This window comes from Oratosquilla oratoria, unplaced genomic scaffold (assembly GCF_046742065.1).
Source record: "Oratosquilla oratoria isolate Oo_2021 unplaced genomic scaffold, ASM4674206v1 SCAFFOLD185, whole genome shotgun sequence".
In the NCBI taxonomy this organism is placed as follows: domain Eukaryota; kingdom Metazoa; phylum Arthropoda; class Malacostraca; order Stomatopoda; family Squillidae; genus Oratosquilla; species Oratosquilla oratoria.
Window position 1 is genome coordinate 107,406 of NW_027467538.1, and position 24,521 is coordinate 131,926.

A 24,521-nucleotide genomic window follows, 5' to 3' on the forward strand; every position below is an offset into this window, starting at 1 on the left:
ATCATCAGAGATGCTATCGAATATCATTTAGAAAGTAACCGTTTGATAAATGATAGCCAACATGGTTTCAGACGGAAACGTTCTTGCGTGACTAACTTACTCGAATTCTACAACACAGTTGTCTCGAATTATGACAAAAGAAACAATATAGATTTAATATATCTAGACTTTGCAAAAGCTTTTGATACCGTCCCACACGAAAGACTACTTACTAAATTAGCTTTGCATGGAATAAGTGGTAGCCTATTAGGTTGGACTAGTAATTGGTTGAAAGGTCGAAAACAGAGAGTTGTTTTAAATGGAAAAACTTCTGGATGGAAAAGTGTTGCAAGTGGAGTTCCTCAGGGTTCCGTTCTTGGGCCACTTCTATTCATAGTATATATAAATGATATAGACCATGGACTAAAATCTACTGTTTCCAAATTTGCTGATGATACAAAACTGTGCGGAGTGGCAAATGATCACTCAAACCAATTAGATATTCAAGAAGATTTAGATAAATTACAGCAATGGTCTGAAAAGTGGCTAATGAAATTTAACACAAGTAAATGCAAGGTAATGCACATAGGTAAAAATAACAGCAAGTACGATTACAAGTTATTTGGAAATTCGTTAACAAAAGTGGATAGTGAAAAAGATCTCGGCGTAATTATCAGTAACGACCTCAAATCATCCAAGCAGTGTATTTCAGCCTCTGAGAAAGCAAATAAGATTCTGGGATTGATTGCGCGATCTTTTGATTTCAAAAGTCCATCACTCATTAACAAGCTATATAAATCGTTAGTTCGTCCACATTTGGAATATGCTGTTTCCGTATGGTCACCGAATCTCATTAAAGACATTGACAGACTGAAAAAGTACAACGGCGAGCCACAAAACTGATTCCAAATATCAAAAATAAATCATACGAAAATCGACTTAAGCACATGAATCTGTTTTCCCTAAAAAAGCGTAGACTCAGAGGTGACTTGATACAGGTCTTTAAGATTTTAAAGGGAATTGACAACATCAAAAGTGACCAAATTTTCACATTGAATGAGAATCAGACAAGAAACAATGGTCTCAAACTGTCCGGAAATAGATTCAATTTGGAAGTAGGTAGAAACAACTTTGTCAACCGTGTAGTTAATGAATGGAATAAACTTCCTGCACAGGTAGTGCAATGTAGTTCAGTTCGAAGCTTTAAGAATCATTTAGATAAATACCTAAGTAAGATGCTATAATTATTATAATTTATGTTATATTATTTGTTTTTGTTTTGTTATAATTTGTCTGTCTGATTTTCATTTATTATTAGTTATATGTCAATTTATTATCATTTACTATTTACCTGTTTGTTTATTATTCAACTATACCAATGCATTTATTTATGTATTTTAATGGTTATTTACATTGTTATAGTTTTAATTTATTATTAATATGATTTTTTTTTTGCATCCGACCTAGATATGGATCAAAAGGTCTCCTGTCGGCATGCTTTGCCTTTGTAATCCTTTGAAATGGAAAGAGTTAGTGGTTAGAGGTAAAGGTGGGACTGCGACAGGGATGCGTCATGTTGGTATGGCTGTTAAATGTGTACATGAATGGGATGGTGCAGAAGGTAAATGCGAGGGTAATGGGCAGGGGACTGGAGGTGGTTAAAAAAATGGAGAAAATTGAGAGGTGAGTCAGTTGCTCTTTGAGGACACTGCACTTGTGGTTTGGTGAGAGGGGGATTAAGATTGTTAGTGATGGAGTATGCAATAGGAGAAAATTTGAAGGTAAATATGGGTAAAAGTAAAGTGATGAGATGTACAAGGAGACAGGATGGCAGTAAGTTGGAAGTAAGTCTTAAAGGAGAGTGGCTGGAGGTAGTTGGGGTCACATGTGGTAGGATTGGGGGAAGTGGAGGTGGAGATAATCCCTTGGGGGATTAAAAAGTGTCATGAGAAATAGGCACCTGGGAATGGATGCAGAGGAGATTATATGAAGTGGTGATTGTGCCAATGGCACTGTCTGGGGCAGAGTCCTGGAATTTAAGGCAGAGAGGGAAAGTTTAAATGTGAGATGAAATGTCTAAAAAGTATGGTAGGAGTTACAACATTGGTTGGAGTGAGAAACAAGCTGAGGAGGGGTGCAGGAACAGAAAAGAAGATGGCAGATAAGGCTGATGAAAGAGTACTGGGATGGTTTGGATATAGGGAAAGAATGAGTGAAGATATATAAATAAAAAGAGATGTGTTAGGCAGAGGTGGCTGGAGTGAACTTAAGGATGAGATGGATATTTGGGGTGAAAGAGGTAGTGAGCAATGTGGGAATGTCTGCTGGGCAAGGAAGGGAGAAGGCAGGAGATAGGGGTGAGTGGAGAATGGCTGTGTAGAAATGTCTACATGTCATATAATGTCCAATCATTGCACACCAGAAACTTTAGGAACAGTACCACAGGGATCAGTTCTATCTCCCACATTCTTTAATCTTTACATATACAATATACCTACACCCAACACCTCAGAAATGAACATTTCTTCTTATACAGTTGACATAACTATTACATGCATACACCATGATGCAAGGATGGGAGCAGGTGGGGGATAGAGGGATGGAGTTGTTAAGTGTGAATGATGTTTTGATGCAGCCCAGAGGAATTTCTCCGTCTTCTCTTTTTTCCGCATGAGGTGACAAAGAGGGGAGGTTGCTAACTGGAATGGCCTTGCTGTAGATGTACTGTGTCTTGTTACATTGCTTCTGAACCAGGGCAGTAGGCAAAATACAGGGCTGACTCATCTAATATATCCTAACTTAAACCTAACATAACCATTTCATAGAAAAAATAGATCTTTGAAATGCAAAAACAAAAGAAGTGAGAAAAGTGTTTGTGTGATACTGGAATAATACAAACAACAAGATAACCTACATATGATGGGGAGAGTATGGCTAGAGTGAAGCATAACTGGCACCTGGCTGCAGAACAGGGTCACTGTTGGCACCTTGCTGCAGAACAGGGTCACTGCTGGAGACTGGCTGCAGAACAGGGGTACTGGTACTGTTATCCCTTGCTGCTGTCACCTGCAATATTTCTTGTTTGTCACATACCTAACATACTGCTTAATGGCAATACACACACATGCAGAGATTTTTCAGACTATAGCCCGCACCGTTATATGACCCGCACCCCCTTACACCTTAGTGAAAATCCACACAAGACCCACACCGCTGTATGACCCGCAGTCATATGGCATGCACGGCACTGTAGATCCGACGATGTATACTACCCATGCATGGGTGGCCCCAGGCACAGCTCACGGCGGTTGTTGTTACGGCCGGCCGTTGACGTGGTGATCAAAGTAATTTCAAAGCTGAGGCTTTTTCTAAATTTTCTGTTTCATCAATAGAATAGAACAATAATAGAGCACATTACTGAACTGTTATGAACAGAGTCAATGGAGCACATCGTTATTAGAAAAAAAGCACAATCAGTGATCACAGACGACAGAGTCAATAATGTTTATGAAGGCCTATCATCGCTCACGAAGCCATCGAATTCCTCATCCTCTGTTTCGTCATGGAAGAGGTTGTGGTATAAATTGGCCAATTCTGATGCAGTGACCTCATCCGTTTCCATTTCGATTTCGGATTTGTCCGATTCCTTTTCCGAGTTGTAGCATGCATCGAACATTGCAGGATGGCACAATTCTGATTTACAGAAATCGTTCTGAATAGTCGATTCTTTAATTTTTCTCCATGCTTGAACGACCCATTATGCACATGTAATGCACAAATTTAGCATTAAGGAATCAGGTACAATTTGTAATTTGTAACTGCGAAAATGGCTGCCCGCTTGTTTTTGTTTGATCGCGGCACACGATGTTGGTGTTGGTACCAGTCAGTCTTGTACTGTATGTTCATGCTGTTTAGTTAAGCCTGTTTTATTTGTGACAATGCCTTTATTAATAACAAGAACATGTAAAGTGGGTAAGATACTGACAAATCCTACCTTCTCTTTGTCGTTTGTCTTGATCGTGCGCGCTGTATTATGACATTGATCAACTTTCATTCCACGAACCCGGTCGGTCCTCCCGCAAATCCCCGATCCGAGAGGGCACCCAACTAAACTAAAATAATCGTTCAATTTTTTTTTTTTTTTTTTTTTTTTTTATTGCGTAAGAGGGCAATTTCTAACCAGAATCCACAGATGACCCACACCTTTATATCACCCGCACCCCCGATTTTTGGCCCCTTTCTGAGGCAAAAAGCCGCGGGTCATACACCGAAAAATACGGTACTGTGTCTTGTTATATTGCTTCTGAACCAGGGCAGTAGGCAAAATACAGGGCTGACTCATCTAATATATCCTAACTTAAACCTAACATAACCATTTCATAGAAAAAATAGATCTTTGAAATGCAAAAACAAAAGAAGTGAGAAAAGTGTTTGTGTGATACTGGAATAATACAAACAACAAGATAACCTACATATGATGGGGATGAGTATGGCTAGAGTGAAGCATAACTGGCACCTACCTAGCTGCAGAACAGGGTCACTGCTGGCACCTTGCTGCAGAACAGGGTCACTGCTGGAGCCTGGCTGTAGAACAGGGGTACTAGTACTGCTATCCCTTGCTGCTGTCACCTGCAATATTTCTTGTTTGTCACATACCTAACATACTGCTTAATGGCAATACACACACATGCAGAGATGAAAAGAGAAACTATGAAAAAGAAATAATAGAAAAATGCAAAGAACAACCTCAACTATTTTACAGATATGTGAATGGTAAACTAAATAACAAACAAGAAATAGAAAAGCTGTGCCAGGGAAATTATGAATATACAGAAGAACAAGATATGGCAGAAATTATGAGCAATCATTTCAAATTGGAACATATAGGGGGGATACAAGGGAACCTACTAAAATGGATGGAGGACTTCCTGATTGGTAGAAAGATGAGAGTAGTACTCAGAGAAAAATATTCACTTAATGTTTGCTATTTATGTGAATGAGATGAATGATGATGTGAAAGGTTACAAGAGCTTCTTTGCAGATGATGCCAAACTGTTAAGGTAAGTAAAAACTGAAAAGTATTGCGAATCACTGCAGGAAGACCTGAATAAGGTATGGAACTGGAGTCAGAAATGGAAAGTGGTCTTTATTAACAAGTGTAGCATAATGGAGTTTGGAAAAAGCAAAAATAGAATATCAGGACAATATAAAATTGGAACCAAGGAGGTAAAGAAGGAGAGATCCGAAAAAGAGTTGGGTGTAATTACATCAAACAACTTGTCCTATGATAAAAAGATAAACAAAATTGTCGTAGAATCCCACAACTTGCTAAGATCAATAAAAGTGGCATTTACGTATCTGGACAAAGAAATGATTAAAAAAATATTGGTCACATTGATAAGGCCTAGACTAGAATATGCAGCGACATTGTGGTCACCCAGTACCAAAAAGAATATAAAGAAAATAGAAAGAATCCAGAGAGCAGCCACAAAAATGGCACCTGCACTTGCAAACTTGTCATATGAGGAGAGATTGGCTAAACTGGTGTTACCAACTCTGGAGCAAAGAAGAAAGAGAGGTGACCTACTGACCATCTACAGAATCATGAAGGGCACAGAAATACTCGATAGAGAGGACTTGTTAATCTGGGACATGAGAAGCACAAGAGGACATGGAAAGAAAATAAAAAAACATAGCTACAGAAGAAATCTGAAGAAAAAGTTTTCCACATGGAGTGGTGGACACTTGGAACAAGCTGGACAATGAAATAGTGTGCACAAAAACCATTCATGAGTTTAAGAGCAAACTAGACACTGCAAGATACAAAGATGGGACACTACGAGCATAGCTCCCCTTCCCGCAAAATACAACTAGGTAAATACAGCTATGTAAATACTAGGTAAATTGAGAACTCACCTAACTGTGAGGGAATAGAGAGACAGAAATCCTTCCCAATGAAAGAAATAACTGTAACACAGAAAGAAATCAGCCACCAAATAAAAAACCTTTATGTCAGAAAATTGCATGGTCTGGATGATATTGCATATTGGATACTGAAAGAATGCATAGAGGAGTTAACAGATGAAATATACAACATAATCAAATGCTTGCCCAAAGAAGGAAAGGTACCACAAGACTGGAAATATGCAAATATTGTAACAATATATAAAGGAGGAAACAAGGAAAATCCAACTAACTACAGACTGGTCAAAAATATGTGAAAAAGTTATGAAAAGTAGATGGGTCAAACATCTGGAAGAAAAAACTATACTCAATCCAAATCAATTTGGATTTAAACAAGGAAGATCATGTACAGCAAACCTTATCTGCTTCTATTCTAGACTAATAGAAATAATACAAGAGACGGATGAATGGGCAGACTGTGCCTATCACCTACAAAAAGCATTTAATAAGGTACCACACAAGAAATTAATAAGAAAAATAGAATCAGAAGGTGGCATCGGAGGAAAATTATTGGAGTGGATGGAGGACTTCCTGACTGGTAGAAAAATAAGGGTAGTAATTAGAGTGTGGTAATTGTTATTGGGAATCTTTAGTGCTTACCTTTGTTCGGGAAACTTTCCCTCAAAGTGTTTATTTCTTTCGATTCAAGAGCCGAGCCTGTCCTGAAACTTTGAACCATGCCTATCGTAACTTTAAATAAGATACAATTTAACTCCCCTCCTCTTTATTTATTTGTTAAATCTATGTAATAAATTTTGGTTTGATAAATCAGGGATTAACTAAGAAATTACTTAAAGTGAATATTAACCCATGGCCTTTTGAGCTCGTTTCAAACTCGTAAGAGTCCCTCCGAATACAGTCCGCACTAATGGCGAGACAGACCTCCCAGAGCTCTGGTTCCAGACGGACCTCTAACTTAGAAACCTCTTGGCAAGGGACCTTATATCTTTGGAGTTTTTTTTAGGCTTCCAAGATCTTCAAATTTCAAGATACCACCATTTGAGAAACCAACCTGGTAGACAACAGTGACCGGTAAGTTCTCAAACATATTCTTGTATTTATTAAACCTCAATTTTCATAGGTTTAACCTTCTCAAACATTGTCAAAACTTCTCAAATGTCATGAAATTATCTTTCTCAAACTTGATGAAATTAATCTTTACAAACATTGGTTGGATTAATCTTCTCAATGTTTGAATTTAACTTGTTAATAATTTTTTGTAGTCGATTTTAACTTTTAATTTAATTCCCCCTTTGTCGTAAACTACAATCTAGCACTTTATTATTTAAAGTTACGATAAGTGGTTGACAGGGAGATAGCGTTGATGAAAGAGTATTAGGATGGTTTGGACACCCCCTTGTAAGGGGGAAAAAGCCTTGGTATATGTATGTATGATAAGTGGTTACAAAAGCCAGCTTCCTGATATTCTCTCATTTTGAGAGTTTGTTTGGACTTTGGTTATTTCCTCATTTGAGGACCTTGCTTTCCCCTTGATGGAAGGTAACCGGCACTAAGGGGGCACAAATTATTCCCATATTTTTTTTTACATGGTTTATCGAATTGTTCTATAGAATTTGGTGGCCTCTATTCTTTCTAATCTTCGTTTCCTTTGCTTTGTCTGTTCTTTTCCATTTACTTTCATAAAAGGGGACAAGTGTGAATGTAGTAGTTTCAGAGGGATTAGCTTTTTAAGTGTAGTTGGGAAGGCTTATGGGAGGATCTTGATTGAGAGGATTAGGAGAGGAACTGAAGGAGTAATTGGTGAGAAACAGTGTGGATTTAGGACAGGTAGAGGTTGTGTAGATCAGATCTTTGTGGTAAGACAGATATGTGAGAAAGCTATAGGAAAGGGGAAGGACGTTTTTTGGGCTTTTATGGATCTGGAAAAGGCTTATGATAGGGTAGACAGAAAGGCACTGTGGGAGGTTATGCAGATATACGGGATAGGAGGAAAGCTTCTGGGAGCTGTCAAGAGTTTTTATGAGAGTAGTAGAGCTTGTGTCAGGATTAGAAATGGAGAGAGTGAGTGGTTTGAGGTAAAGGTGGGACTTGGTCAAGGATGCGTTATGTCGCCCTGGTTGTTCAACTTATACATGGATGGGGTAGTGAGAGAGGTAAATGCAAGGGTAGTGGGTCAGGGATTGGAGATAGTAAAAGAAAATGGAGAAAAGTGGGAGGTGAGCCAGCTGTTGTTTGTGGACGACACCGCGCTTGTGGCAGGATCGGAGGAGGGATTGAGGAAGTTGGTGGCAGAGTTTGGGAGAGTATGTGATAGAAGAAAGTTAAGATAAATGTGGGTAAAAGTAAGGTGATGAGATGTACAAGGGGTGAAAGTAGCAGTAGACTGGAAGTGAGCATTAAGGGAGAGCGACTGGAGGAAGTGGATAGTTTTAGATACTTGGGTGCAAATGTGGCAGGAAAAGGTGGAGTGAAGGTGGAGGTAGAATGTAGATTGAGAGAAGCAAGTAAATGCCTTGGTGGATTAAAGAGTGTAATGAGGAATAGACATTTGGGAATGGATGCTATGAGGAGACTATATGAAGGAGTAATTGTGCCAACAGCACTGTATGGGGTACAAACATGGAACATAAGAGAAGAAGAGAGAAGGAGTTTGAATGTGTTTGAGATGAGGTGTCTGAGAAGTATGATGGGGGTCACCAGGCTAGAGTGAGAAATGAGGAGGTGAGGAGAAGAGGGGGGGTGGAAAGAGAGTTTGGAAATAGGGTTGATGAAAGAATATTAGGATGGTTTGGACACATGGAAAGAATGAGTGAAGAAAGACTAGTAAAAGAGGTATGGAAGGCAGATATGGAGGGAGTGAACATGAGGGGACGTCCTAGGATGAGGTGGATGGATGGGGTGAAGGGGGCTTTGGGGAAGAGGGGAATGTCTGTTGAGGAAGGACAGGAGAGGACAGAAGACGGGTGAATGGAGAATGGTTGTATATGGTTGATGTTGTGATTGCATGAGGTGGAATGGGCAGGGGGTGAGGTAGTAAGTGTGAGCAGAATTTGACACAGCTCGAAGGGATTTCTCCCCGTCTTCTCCGTTATGCAATGGGAGGACGGAGAGGCGGGGGTCGCCGATTTAATGAAGCGGCCTTGCTGTGGATGTGCTGTGTCTTGTGACACTGCTTCTGACCCAGGGCAGTGGACAAGGTGCAGGGATGACCTGTCATCCAGGAGGTGCTGAGATAAGAGGGAGGGTGGAGGGGTGTGGAGTGTATTCAGGGATGGAATGGGTGGAAATGATTTTATGCCTTTTCCTTTTTGGCTACCCCCCCTTGTAAGGGGGAAAAAGCCTTGGTATATGTATGTCTTTAAATTATCTCTTGGTGAAATTTCTCCAAGATCTGACTTATTGGTTGGTCTATAAGACAGTTTTCAGTACAACAGTCATACACACTTAAATTGGGGACGAGTCTTTGTTTGGGTGGTTGTTTCAAAATGGCAAACAATGAAAAGTTATTTCCTGAGTCTGAGGACTTAAAAAAAGTCTGAAGGCAAAGAGCCCACAAAAAATGCTTAATCACAAAAGACTTAAAAGCTCTGAAGAATTCTCAACTTGATACTTTATCACTCTCTGTCCTTGATTCCATTTGATCCCAAATTGAAAATTTCCTCATGGAAATTCAAATATTTGACAATGACATTTACTTATTACTCCCTGAAGAAAGAAAGGATGAGGATATGGAAAATTCCAGGGCTTACTGCCTGTCTATCCTCCTAGAATAATCTCCTTTCAAAGAACAGAGAGAAGGATTAAAGGGAGTCTAAACTTCTAAGGTTGGTGGTTCTAGCAAGGCCAATGAAATTGATTCGGTAAAACTTCCCCCCCTCCTATTGTTCTTCAACATTTTGAGAGCAATTCTCACAATCCCTTTGCCTACTTCAATTTTAAAAAAGGGTTTTCAAAATGCCATTGCTGGCATTCCTAACCTGACTAACAGTCAGAAATCAATTTATTTAAAAGGGTATCTCAGAGGGGATGCTTTTCACTTAGTGAAAAATTTACCAATAGATGATTCTAATTATGACACTGTGTTCCTTCTTCTTGATGATTTGCTTTTTAATAAAGAAGAGATCTTAGACAAGGTGTTAAATTCTATTATTAATGCACCTGCGGTCTCTAAATTGAAGGACCTAGGTTATATTAGGTCTGTAGATTCTCAACTACAAGACCTTAAAGGGATTGGAGTTGACTTTACTAAGGCTGGAAGCAAGGGCCTCTTTTTGATTAGCAAGTTAATTTTGAATAAATTACCCAAATTTTTCTTGAAAGAATTGTCTCAGATGATTAATTCGAATTACCCTAGTTTTAGTTTGAATTAAAATGGGTTCTGATGACCTTAATGTCAAACCCAGACAATGTGATACTAGCAGCTCCCTTGCCTTCAAGGAAAATTCATTGAAAAAACCTGCTGTTGATTCTAGCAAGGGAGTTAGCCATTCCCTTGCAGTTAATCCAGAGTCCGTTAAGAAGTCAATGTTCAGATGTAGATTTTGCCCTGCTTCTGACCATGCAAACTCAAAGTGCTCTTCCTATATTTCTCTTGAACACAGAAGAGATAGAGAAGCTCAATTAGGACTGTGCAATCAATGTTAGAATCAAGGACATGGCTCTTTGGAATGCCCTGGGTGAAAGGCTGCTCTGCCTTATAAATGTTTTGTGTGTAGCAAATCCAAGCACCATGGAGCCATGTGTCCTATGGCCAACAACTTGCCTCCTTCCAAAGGGAAAATGTTTAATTTCCATGGTTTGTCCGATTCAACTGTTACTTTGGTTTCCCTTCCAGTTAGTAGAGGCAAGAGAACTGCCCATTGTCTTTTCCTATTAGACACTGGAGCCCAGTTTTCCTCCGGGATGAATCTGTTTAGTTTGTTTTTAGCAATAGAAGGATTCAAATTGTCCATACTAATTCCTTCTTTATACAGTAGAAGCCCGATTTAACGAATCTCAATTTAGCGGAAGCTCAAATTAGCGAACTGCAAATAGAATGGTCCACTAAGTTGACCATTTTCCGCTAGCTGGCCAGACGCGCATCTACGGAAATAGCTCAATTTAGCGGGAACGGCAAGCTAAGCTGAGCATTTTCCGTCAACTGGCCACATGCGTGTCTCAGAGTCCAATGTTACCAGATGTTACCAGATTGTGGTGGTGGAGTCAAGGAAAAATTTATAATTTAGTACTTTGGAGGTGTATATATATATATATATATATATATATATATATATATATATATATATATATATATATATATATATACGTACTATAATATATATACAATAATATATAATTCAGTATATGTATAAAGTGTAATAGTAGCATAAATATATTCAAGTAGAAATAGACGGTATAATGGGAAAACAAAATAATGAAACAGTAAGTTGATGGGAAAATTCAAAATTAGTACGTGAGAGTAATCACCACGAAAAACACTTCTATAACAATGAACTACGTTTTCTGCAACAACACAACAATAACACTCACTATCCAAAAACCAACTGCCCAGTCCTATTAATTGCTAGAATTAAGTATATCGAACCAAACACAAAGCTATGACTAATATTCCATGAAATTCACAGACAGCTCATATCATTGTTACACCACACACACACACACACACACACACACTTTTGTCGGATGGACGGCGAGGATTGGAGTTCTGAAGAAAAAGTGAAATATTCGTGGACCTCAATGCAAAGTACCTATTGTATTTAGAGGGAAGGGTGTCGTGGGAAAGTGAGGAAAAAGGAGAAGGGGAGGGATTACTGACGGAAATGGAAGGAAATGAGGAAGGGCAGGACTTGGCCCAAGAGGCCAGACGTCTTGTAAACAAACGAAGGACCAATGATTCTGGTGATGGGATTAACAAAATTGTAAAGATTAGAAATATAGATAAGAGCAGCACAATGGAAGGTGAGGATAATAATTTCCAGGGATTTAATGAGGGTGGGGGGGATACCAACCTCCCCGATTGACAAGACTAGAGTAGAAACTTGATAAGATGGTCGAACATTGGGAAGACAGGTTCGGTAACGTAACCAACATTGCGCAGAGTTGAAAGATTGGAAGAACTAGAGAAGGCGAACAAAAATTTAACTAATGAAATAGAAGAATTAAAAAGACAGTTAAAAGAAGTAAAAGAGGAGAATGAAGAATCAAAAAGGAACAATAAAGACAATAAAGAGGCCATAGCAAAAGAAGCACAGGGTTGGAGAAAAATCCAGGAAAACAGTAAAGTTGCATTTACTGATATAATTAAACAGCAAATGAAAGAACAATCTGAAGACTTAGTTATCAAAGTGATGAGACAGAAGGAGAATATAGTAAGAGACTTAGCCAATAAAAAGAAATGTATAATTATATTAGGAATGGAAGAGAAACATAACCTAGATAGAACTTCAAGAATCAGTGAGGAAAAAGAAAAAGTAAGCAGTTTACTAGAATTAGTTCAGGAAGATGAACCTGAAATAATGAAACAAATCGAAGAGATGTTTACGCTCGGAAAATATGGTACAGATAAGACCAGACTAATTAAGATTAAATTCAGATCACAAACAACAGCAGAGAATATCTTAGCAAAAACAGGGAAGCTAGCAGCAAGTGAACAATATAAAAAGGTATGGATAAAAAGAGAAATGAATAAAGAGGAAAGAGAGGAAGAAAAAATGAAAAGGAAAGAAGCTAAAGAAAAAAACGAGACCAAAATGGAGTCAGAAAAAGAAGAATTCTACTGGAGAGTTGTGAATATAAAATTGAGGAAATGGACCATAACAGAGAGAAACAAAAAAGAAACAGAGAATACAATGGAAATAACAGAAAGTTAGGAGTGTCCTACACAAATATAGATGGATTAGTAACAGGACTGAATGAAATGAACGAGTATCTGAAGGAAAAAGAACCGGACATAATGGGATTTGTAGAGAAAAAATTAAAAGGTCCACTACCACCCAACAGCATAGGCCACAATGCATATCATTATTGAATTAGAAACAGAGAGATAAAACAAGGGGGTGGAGTTATGTTCCTGACTAAGAAGGATATAAATGTGAAGAGTGTCACATATGGAAAGAATAGAGTAGAGATGATTATGATAGAAGTAGAAGACAGAGATAAGAAGAGCAGAAAGTTTGTAATAAACTACGTGCCCCCAAAAACAGCCTCGTGGGAAGAGAGTGAACATAAAAGTATGTTAGAAGACACAAAGATAACATTAAACAAGATCATGGAAGATGGAGGAAGAATAGTTATGATGGGTGACTTTAATTGCAAAGAAATCTGCTGGGAAGAGATGACCGTCAAAGGTGGAGAAGACTCATGGGGATTATTGACCACACAATGACACAATGGATTCAAGAGAATATAGGTATAGAAATGAAGAACCATTGAGACTAGACCTAATAATCACATCAGAACCTGAAATAGTGGAAAAGATAAAATACCAGGCACCAATAAGTAAAAGTGACCACATATTGATAGAACTACAACTAAATGAGAAAAAATACATGAAAAGAAATTAACAATATAGAAAAGGAAGATTGATGTATGAAAAAACAAATTTTGATAAAATAAGAGAATTCTTTCAAAATGAAAACTGGGAAAGAATACACAAAGAAGATACAACAGTAGAAGAGAAATGGAATATTTTGACAAAAAATTATAAAAAAAAAAAAAAAAAAGGAATGGAAAAGTATGTCCCAAGACAAAAAAAAAGAAAAAGAATATGTAAAGTGCTGGTACAACAAAAGTTGTAGTGTTAAAAGACAAAAGAGACAAAGCTTGGACCAAATGGAAAAAACACAAAAGACCTGAAAAATGGAAAATATATACTTGTTATAGAAATGAATATGTACAAGCGTGCAGAGAGGAAAAGAGAAAATATGAAAAAGATGTCATAGAAAAATGTAAAGATCAACCAAAACTATTCTACAGATTTGTAAACAACAAACTGAAAAAACAAACAAAATTTGGAGAAATTAAGACAAGGAGGAGTTGAATACACAGAGGAAATAGAAATGGCGGAAATTATGAACAAGCATTTTAAATCAGTGTTTACAAGGGAGAATATACAACCGGAAGAGATCGAATGGAAAGAGAAAGTCCCCCCTATCAAAGAAATTGAAGTAACAAAGAATGAAATAATGAAACACTTGAGTAATCTTGATGTTAGAAAATCGCATGGACCAGATGAAATAGCAAACTGGATTTTGAAAGAATGCAGAAATGAACTGGCAGACAAAATACATAGCATAATAAATAGTTCCTTGAAAGAAGGAAAAGTTCCAGAAGATTGGAAAAAAGCAAATATAGTACCTATATATAAAGGAGGTAATAAAGAAGACCCTATCAACTATAGACCAGTCTCTATAACAAGTACAATAGTAAAAATTTGTGAAAGAATTATCAAAAGTAAATGGGTAAAATATTGAGAAAAAAACAGCGTGCTAAATCCAAGGCAATTTGGATTCAGACAAGGATGATCATGCATCACTAATTTAATATGTTTCTATTCAAGGCTGATAGATATAATACAAGAGATGGATGGGCTGATTGTGCATTTCTAGACCTAAAAAAAGCTTTTGACAACATACCACATAAGAAGTTGCTTAAGAAATTAGAAACTGAAGGAGGAATACAGGGCAAACTGCTTAAATGGATGGAAGACTTTTTACAAGAAAGAAAAATGAGAATAGTGATAAGAGACAAACACTCAAAATGGGATGATGTTATAAGCAGTGTTCCACAAGGAACAGTTTTGGCCCCAATAATGTTTGCTATATATATTAATGATATGGATGAAGAAACTGAAAGTTATATGAGCTTCTTTGCAGATGATGCAAAACTATTAAAAAAAGTGAACACATAAGAAGATTGTGAGTCACTACAGAGTGATCTAAATAAAGTATGGGAATGGAGTAGGAAGTGGGAGATGGAGTTCAACACTAAAAAGTGTAGTATAATGGAATTTGGAAAAAGCAAAAACAGAATAACAGGATCATATAAATTGGGAGAAGAAGGAATAAAAAAAAGTAGAAAATGAGAAGGACCTGGGAGTCATTGTTATGAATAATATGTCACCTGAGAAACATATAAATAAGATTTTTGGAGAAACTTATAATTTAATAAGAACAATTAATGTGGCATTTACATACCTGGATGAAGAAATTAAGAAAATTCTAATCACTCTGATAAAACCAAGATTGGAATATGCAGCAATGATGTGGTCACCAAGTACAAAAAAATGTATAAAAAAAACTTGAAAGAATACAAAGAGCAATTACAAAATTGGCACCAACACTCTCAAAACTATTATATGAAGAGAGACTAGCAAAACTTGAACTACAGACACTAGAGCAAAGAAGAGATAGAGGAGATTTGATAGCTATTTACAGAATCATGAAAGGCATAGAAATTATTGATAGAGAGAATCTGATAAAATGGGATGATAGAAATACAAGAGAGCACGGAAAGAAAATCAAGAAAGACAGCTATAGAAGAGATTTGAAAAAGAACAGCTTTCCTCACAGAGTAATAGACAGTTGGAACAAGTTAGATGAGAAAGTGGTGTGTGCAAAAACAATACATGAATCTAAAAATAGTTTAGATAAAATGAGATATGACGACGGGACACCATGAGCATAGCTCCCTTTCCTGTAAAATACAACTAGGTAAATACACACACATTATGCAACAAATTACTGCACGTTGCTGTTCATTTGCAATTCACAATTGTGCTGCCTATAATTCACTTACAATAGTATATATATTGTATGTGTGTGTGTACACTACGGAATTTTTAGGTACGTATCATTTTTATAATCCGCTCTGGCAACACTGTTACACCAACACTCACTCACTCAATTTAATGGAAAATTCAATTTAGCGGACTGGACCTTGGCTGAATTAGTTCGTTAAATCGGGATTCTACTGTACTCTGTACTCCAAAGTGTGAATAATCATGAATTTTTTGTTTCCCCTAGTTTTCCCAAGGTGAAAGGATATCAACAGAAGGTTCTGGAGATTACTGGAAATGCCATTCTGCAAAACTTTCAGCTGTTTTCTATTGAAAGAGCCCCCTTATATGGTAGCCCGCCTTGCAAGGTTATTAAACTTGCTGATGGTTTCATTCCTTAGGGGACTGGGGTTCAATATATCCCTCCTAGCAAGAAACCTTTCTATATAAGAGGGATGATAACAGGGGTTTCTGAAATGTCCTCTACTGAAGTACAAAGGTCTGATGGTTTCAAATTTAAAGGAAACCCTTTGAGGATAAATCCCGAATCAGACCTTGGAGTAGATTTAAATTGTTTTGAGAAATACAATGGGGATTCTCTTATTTCCTACAATACTTCTTTGAAAGCCAATGGAATTTCTCTAAAGAAACCTGAGAAAGGAACTTCATGTACTCAGTCTAAAAGGACTGTTAAATACTTTCCTCCCAAAAGGTTAGGCAAGGAAAAGTTACTTGTCAGTTTCTGTTTAGAACCAGTAAGTTTACAATTTGATCCTTAGCAGGAAGTTTTTGTTAACTCTAATGTAGAGTGCGGTCTTGATAATTTTTATTCTTTAGAATCCACTGGCATTAAAGAAGAACAAACCACTGACATTGATGCTTTGGAAGCTGATAAATTTAAACAGTCCATATCTGTTGAGGATGGTCATTATTATGTAAAGATCCTGTGGAAGAAGGATTTGGTGGACCTTGTTCCCTCAAATCTAAAGATAGCTTTGGCAGTGGCACACAGGGTCTATGATAAGCTTGAGCAAAAGGGCCTTAGGGAGAAATATGAGGCTGTGTTTGATCAGCAAGAGGCCTTGGGCATTATTGAACCAGTTACTAAAAGAGTCCCTGGCCAAATTTTTATACCCCATAGACATGTGCTCAAGAATGATGATCTTGCCACCTCTAAAACAAGACCTGTTTTCAGCTGCTCTCTTAAAATAGGAAAGGCCCCTTCCTTAAATGAGGCTGCATTCCCAGGAGTTGATTTGATGAACATCCTCCTCTCTCTCTTGTTGTACTTCACAACCAACAATTTTGTTATTTTAGCAGATATTATGAAGGCCTTCTTGCAGATCCTTTTGGAGGATGAGGGTGATTGTAATAGGTTCTGTTTCTTTAGGATTAACAACCAATATATTCCTTATAGGTATAATACTATTATTTTTGGTTTCATCTGCTCTCCCTTTATACTGAACTTCATCATCCAAAATTGTCTTTCCATGCAGGCTGACTCTCAAAGGATAAATTCTATGTAGACAATCTGATCTATACTTCCAATGAATTTCGTTCCCTCCCTGTTATGGTCGAGGGGATTAATAAGATCATGCTTAACCTCTTCATTCCAGGGCACATCGCACGTCTGGCAGCATTAGCTGCCCGACGTGCGATGTTGCATCATAATAAAAATAAAGTCAGTGCTCAATCGTTCGTTCTCTTTCACCCGTGAATTTTGATAACCATAGAAAATATGATGAAGCCAGTTTAGAGAGAATGGAGGTTACATAGGTACGACTACAATAAATATAATCAAGACGCCGACGTTGGCATCATCATGTACCCACTTGCTACTCATGATGCCTACGTAGGCGTCACCGTATGGAAGTGGTTAATGGAGGTTTACCTCTTACGGAGTGGACATGCAACTTTTCTTCTATTCTTTCAAGACTTGAACAAGAAGTAGTTTGCAACAAGGAAGAGGTAAAGGTGTTGGGATATATTCATAATAAGAATTATGATACCTTGAGAATCAGAGGTTTCCCTTAACAAAGATGCCTCAACCAAAACAGGTTTTGTCTTCTATATTTGATCCATTAGGTCTTTTTTCTCCTGTATTATTAGAAGGAAAAATTCTTATTAGAGAGATGTGCCAAAAAATGGTGGATTGGGATTTGAAATTTGATAGCAAATTGCTTACAAGATGGTAGGAGTTATGTGAAAACTTTAGGGAGGTTAATGACTTTTCCTTTATAAGGAAAACCTTCTATTCGGAATCTCCCCCTAAGTTGTTTGTTTTTGCTGATGCTTCTAAGGAAGCTTATGGCTGTGCCACCTATGCAGGGCACGAAAGAAGAGAGATAAAGGAGTCTAATGGCTCTCTTTTATTTGCCAAGGTCAAGGTGGCTCCTATTAAATAAAGAACATTGCATTCTCTGGAGCTTATGACAGCTTTACTATCTTTAAAATGCCTCAACCATTTTTGAGCAGGGATTGGTGTCTGCCCCTCTGGTTGATTCTGTTATACTCCTTGTTGATAGTCAAGTTGCTCTTTCTTGGATCCAGACCAACAAAGCTCCTAAGAACAATAATAGATTGAAGGAAATTTCCAATCTTTTGGAAAATTTCAAGGCAAAGTATACTCCTATTTCCTTTACCTTGTTCCTTTTGAACATAATATGGCTGATTTTGTAACCAAACCTTGCAGTGCTAGGGTGTTTAAGGAAAGATTCAATTGGTGGGTTTATGGACTGGAATGGTTGTTGTTGCCACCTCATGCTTGGCCGAAGTGTCACTTGGGACGTATTCCCTCCAACATCAAGGGAGACATTGTCAATGCGGCTGTTGTGCAAGTTGACATTCCTCCTCTACTTGATGTCTTAAAGTTTTCTTCTTACAGCAAACTTTTACACCATACTTTCTTGATCTTTAAAGCTGTCTTTTTGTTTAAGAAATCTAATGCTGACCCTGTTAAAGCCGCTTCTGTTCCTTTGATGGGTATGGTGCAAAAAGATGCCTTCCCCACTGAATTGGCATATTTAGAGAACACCAATACTAATGACATACCACCTTTGGTAAGTCAAATGGACTTGTTTTTGGACAATAATGGTTTGATAAGGTCCAAGGGCAGAAGTGACAAGAACATTGACCTCAAATATGAGGTTGTGAACCCCTTTTTTTGTCCAAATCCCATCACTTGACAAAAATCTTGATACTTTTTGCTCATTGCCAAATAATGCACCAGGGACTGCAAGCTACTCTTAATTTCCTTCGTATGCATGTATTCTGGATCTTTAAGGCCAGACAAGCAGTTTTAAACACTTTGAAGGATTGTATAGTCTGTAAGAAATATAATTCCCGTGCTGTTACCTATCCTTCTCCTTCTTTTTTACCTGCCTCTAGAGTAGATTTAAGTGTGCCTTTTTTTTTTTTTTTTTTGACCATACTGGTGTGGATTACATGGGGCATTTATGAGTTAGAGACAGGAATGGAGATAAGGTCAAGGCTTATATTTTGATATTTACTTGTTTTGATACAAGAGCTGTCCATTTGGAGGTTGTGGATTCTAAGTCCACTGCTGAGTTTATTTTCACTTTCGTTAGATTTACAAACAAATATGGAATTCCTTCAGTGATTTATTTGGATAATGCCAAATCCTTTCTACAAGCGGGAAGTATTATTGGACAAATTCTATCATCATCTGAATTTGAAGAGAAGTTTAAAACTTCCATTGTTCAGTACACAACCATCCCTGTTTATGCTGAATAGTATGGTGGTGCTACTTGGGAAAGGTTGATTCAGATGGTGAAACAATGTCTCTATAAGGTTTTGGATAGGTCTGTTCCTTCCCTGGCAGAGAGTGCCACTCCTTTGTCCAATGTTCTAAAAATTTTGAAGAATAGATCTCTAACTTATCATTCCTGTAAAAATGAAGTAGATGTTATTACCCCTAATCATTTCCTTATAGGAAGGACCATTCCTTCCTTGATGTTTGGTGACTTGGAACAAGTCCCTGAATGGGAATTAGGAGAAGACTATCCTTCTCTTCTTAGTCATGAACTCTAGGGATTTTTTTTATGAACAGTTTAAGAAACATTGGCTGACAGAGTACTTGGTCAGCTTAAGAGAAAGGCATAGAGCTGCCTACCTACAACAATTCTAGAAACTGAGAAAAGAGTGACATTGCCTTTTTGAAACTGCCCTTTTAGACCAGATCCTTCTGGCCCTTGGTTCGTGTTGTTGACACTTATCCTGACCAAGATCAAGTGATTTGTACAGTCTCTGTCATTAACCCTGATGGAAACTCTGTTAAGGTCAATGTTAGACTTTTAATCCCACTAGAGCTCCATGCTGAGTTACATTCCTTGCATGAGGATGAATCCCCTGTGGATCCTACTTTGCAGGCTAGTGAGTTGTTGTTGTTGTTGTCGTTCCCTAGACTGTCTGTCCGAGCAGTCCCGTCTCCCCAAGGAAGGCCACAGCCGAAACTGGGTTTTCCCACAAATCCTTTATAGAGTGTATGTTGTGTTGTTTGCGTGCACGATTGTGTATAATGCAGTCTTCCATTATGTGTTGTATGGTATGGGGTGAAGTGTTACATCCTGGGCAGCTGTTCACAACACGGTCGTCCAGCCTCTTCTGGTAGCTTAGAAGTGCTGGGTGGTGACCGCATCGCAGTCTGGCCAAGTGGACTCTGTCCTTACGTGGGAGAGAGGATTCAGAAGGGTGGATATCAGGGGGTCTGGCATGTAGCAGTGTGTTGTCTTTCAGTGTGTTAATGGAGCGGTGAGTGATATGATTATGAATATGTTTCCGGAGGCTGGTATTTGGTGGTTGTGGAGGAAGAGAAGAGAGTATCTGTGTGTAATAAAGGTCTATGGGTGTAGTTTTAATGTTTCTTGGTGTGTGTGGGTGTTCTGCTATGTAGTGTAGCGGGTGTGATGTGTTTGTGGTGGCTGCAGCAAGTGTTTGTGTGCCTCTCATGTCGAGGTGGTCCTTGACTTTGAGGACTTTTGTTTCATGGTGTAAATGGTCTGTAGGTGATGTATTTGTGCAGCCTGTAATTGTTTTTAGGGCTTTGTTTTGTATGATTTGAAGGGTGTTGTGGTGTGTCTCACTGAGATTAGGAGCCCATGCAGGACTCGCATAATTCATCACTGAGCGTATGCATTGTTTGTATATTGTTATATTAGTTTCTTTGTTTTGTCCAAATGTTGTTCCAGTGATTGACTTGAGTGCGTTAAGTCTAGGTGTGCATTTGTTTTTTATGTTTGTGAGGTGTTGTTTGAAAGACATGGAGTTGAGCCCTTTGAAGAGGCCTCAAACTTGAAGGAGGTTATTTCTTTGGAAGACGACTATGTTGATTCAGAACCTACCTCTTTGAAACCTCGTAAGACTACGCTAGCCTCTAGAGACCAAGTAAGGTCTCTAGCTGCATAAGGATTATTGTCAATTTTCTTCTAAAGTGTTGTATTCATTAAACACTTTCTTTTTGTTGTCAGGGAGGTTGTGGTAATTGTTATTGGGAATCTTAGTGCTTACCTTCATTCGGGAAACTTTCCCTCAGTGCTTATTTATTTTGATTCAGGAGTCTTTCCTGAAACTTTGAACCACGCCTATTGTAACTTTAAATAAGATATGATTTAACTCCCCTTCTCTATGTTTATTTGTTAAATCTATGTAATAAATTTAGTTTGATAATTCAGGGATTAAATTTGAGAAATTACTGAAAGTGAATATTAACCCATGGCCATTTAAGCTCTTTTTGAACTCGTAAGAGTCCCTCCGAATACAGTCCGCACCAACGTCGAGACAGACATCCCAGAGCTCTGGTTCCAGACAGACCTCTAATTTAGAAACCTCTTGGCAAGGGACCTTACATCTTCGTTTTTTTTTTTTTTTAGGCTTCCAAGATCTTAAAATTTCAAGATACCACCATCTGAGCAACTAACCTGGTATAAAAGTGACCGGTAAGTTCTCAAATGTATTCTTATATTTATCAAACCTCAGTTTTTTTGGGTATTGGATGCTTGTTATTGTGGCAAAGTAGCATGCAGTTGATACTTTAGGGTCTATATGGGGCACCCCTACGGACCCGAGCCACACATCATTTTGTCTATGATAGAGGAAAACTCGGTTCATAGAGAAATGATGACACTTTTATACTACGACTGTCCATCCGTTATGCTGTCCCCAAACCCCTTGTTGCTGTCCTGTACCATTTCTCTGAGTATTCTTTTTCTGTGGTGGGGGAATTCCCTGTGGTGGGGGAAAAGAATACTGCCACCAAGTATTCCCACTTGGATCGTAAGAGGCGAGAAGAAAGGGATGGGGATTGGGACTAGGCATCCTTCTCCTTGTAGCCCCACAGGGGATATTCCTAAACAAAAAAGTAAAGGCATGAGAGGGTCTGGGAGTTTTCCAACCAGCACACTAAGGTTTGGGTCTTTTAATGTGCGTGGATGTGGTACAGATGAGAGTAAATGGGAAGAGAAAAGTAGTATGTTTGTGAGAAGAAAGATGGATGTGTTGGCTTTGAGTGAAACTAAGTTGAAAGGGAAGGGTGAGTGTAAGTTTGGGAGTGTGAGTGGGAGGTTATCAGGAGTGAAGAGAGGGCGAGGGAGGGAAGGGGTGGCTATACTAGTAAGTGAAGAGATAGGTAAACGTGTAGTGGAGTGGAAGGAGGTTTCCTCAAGGATAATGTGGATGAAGGTGAAACTGGGAAAGGAGATGTGGGTCTTTGTAAGTGCATATGGGCCTGGCAGTGAGAAGAGTATAGAAGAAAGGGAGGCTTTTTGGATGGATTAAAATGAGTGCATAGAGGATTTAGGAAGATATGTCAATGTAATAGTACTGGGAGACCTTAATGCTAGGGTAGGAAATGTTCCAATTGATGGAGTGGTTGGGAAATGTGGAGTTCCAGGAAAGAATCGTAGTGGAGAGTTGATGGTGGCAATGTGTCTAGAAAGAGAGTTGATGATAGCAAATACAGTGTTTCGGAAGAAAGTCAAAGATAAGTACACAAGGGAGAGGGTGGTGGATGGAAGGTTGGTAGATAGAGCATTGATGGATTATGTAGTGGTAAATAGGATTATGATAGGAAGAGTTAAGGATGTACATGTGCTAAGGGGAGAGGGTGGGGGAATATCAGATCATTTTTTGGTGGAAGGTAAGTTGAGAGTGAAGGATAGATGGAGAAAGAGGAAAGGGACCAAAGGTAGGGAGGTTCTTAGAGTGAACTCTTTGAATGAAAAGGAAAAGGAGGAGTACAAAAAGAAGCTGAAGGAGGAGTGGGAGGGAGTGAAGGATAGAGTAGAGCTAGGTGTGGAGGAGGAATGGGGATGGTTCAAGGAGGGAGTCATAAAGTGTGCAAGGATGGTGTGTGGAACAAGAAGGACAGGAGGAAATAGAAGGAAGGTTAGTGAATGGTGGGATGAGGAAACAAAGAAGGTTGTAGAAGAGAAGAAGCGAGCTTTCACAGATTGGTTACAAAATAGGACGAGGGAGTCATATGAGAGGTACAAAGAAAAGAAAAGAGAAGTAAAGCAAAAGGGAAAGGAGGCAAAGGGGAGAGCAGATGTGAAATGGGGTAAGAGTATGACAGAAAATCTTGAAAGTAATAAAAAGATCTTTTGGAAAAAAATTAAGAGAGGAAGAGGAGGCAAATCAAGTAGAGAAGAAAAGGTATAAGGTGCAGATGGAGAGATGATAATGGAAGAGAAGGCAGTAAGGGGAAGATAAGCAGAATATTTTAGGGAGTTGCTAAATGTGAAGGAGGATAGGGAAGGAAAGATAGTTGCAGTGGGAAATGCGAAGAAAATGAGAGTGATGAGTGAGGAGAATGGAGGAGAAATAAAGAAGGATGAAGTGAAGGCAGTTGTTAAGATGAAAGCAGGTAAAGCACCTGGTCTGGATGGTGGACTGGCTGGTGAGGTTATTTAATGTTTGCTGGAGAGAGGGTAGAGTGCCGGAGGACTGGAGGAGTGCCTGTATAGTTCCCCTTTACAAGGGAAAAGGGGACAAGTGTGAATGTAGTAGTTTCAGAGGGATTAGCTTGTTAAGTGTAGTTGGGAAGGCTTATGGGAGGATCTTGATTGAGAGGATTAGGAGAGGAACAGGAGTAATTGGTGAGGAACAGTGTGGATTTAGAACAGGTAGAGGTTGTGTAGATCAGATCTTTGTGGTAAGACAGATATGTGAGAAACCTATAGGAAAGGGGAAGGATGTTTTTTGGGCTTTTATGGATCTGGAAAAGGCTTATGATAGGGTAGACAGAAAGGCACTGTGGGATAGGAGGAAAGCTTCTGGGAGCTGTCAAGAGTTTTTATGAGAGTAGTAGAGCTTGTGTCAGGATTAGAAATGGAGAGAGTGAGTGGTTCAAGGTAAAGGTGGGACTTCGTCAAGGATGCGTTATGTCGCCCTGGCTCTTCAACTTATACATGGATGGGGTGGTGCGAGAGGTAAATGCAAGGGTAGTGGACAAGGGATTGGAGATAGTTAAAGAAAATGGAGAAAAGTGGGAGGTGAGCCAGCTGTTGTTTGCGGACGACACTGCACTTGTGGCAGGATCGGAGGAGGGATTGAGGAAGTTGTTGTTGTTGTCGTTCCCTAGACTGTCTGTCCGAGCAGTCCCGTCTCCCCAAGGAAGGCCACAGCCGAAACTGGGTTTTCCCACAAATCCTTTATAGAGTGTATGTTGTGTTGTTTGCGTGCATGATTGTGTATAATGCAGTCTTCCATTATGTGTTGTATGGTATGGGGTGAAGTGTTACATCCTGGGCAGCTGTTCACAACACGGTCGTCCAACCTCTTCTAGATAATTGGCCAGCCATCTTTTGGTGTTATTGTGCATGTCTGT

General features: G+C 38.7%; 1 protein-coding gene across 9 annotated transcripts in view; it reads right to left on the reverse strand.

Moving 5' to 3' along the window:
* Nucleotides 1-24,521, reverse strand: part of LOC143022808 (uncharacterized) — a 113,903-nt gene that overhangs the window by 22,542 nt on the left and 66,840 nt on the right. For 5 of the 9 annotated variants that reach the window (XR_012966131.1, XR_012966132.1, XR_012966133.1 and 2 more), the window contains 2 exons: nt 4,500-4,608; nt 3,022-3,045 (listed from right to left, as the gene is read on the reverse strand). Coding sequence is in view for 4 of the 9 variants with exons in the window: in XM_076181178.1 (XP_076037293.1) it covers nt 4,357-4,608 (252 nt within the window). In the remaining 5 variants the exon portion in view is untranslated. Of the gene's footprint in view, nt 1-2,239; nt 3,046-4,108; nt 4,609-24,521 lie in introns of those variants that run through there. The other 4 variants (XM_076181181.1, XM_076181179.1, XM_076181180.1 and 1 more) reach the window with 4 other exon arrangements.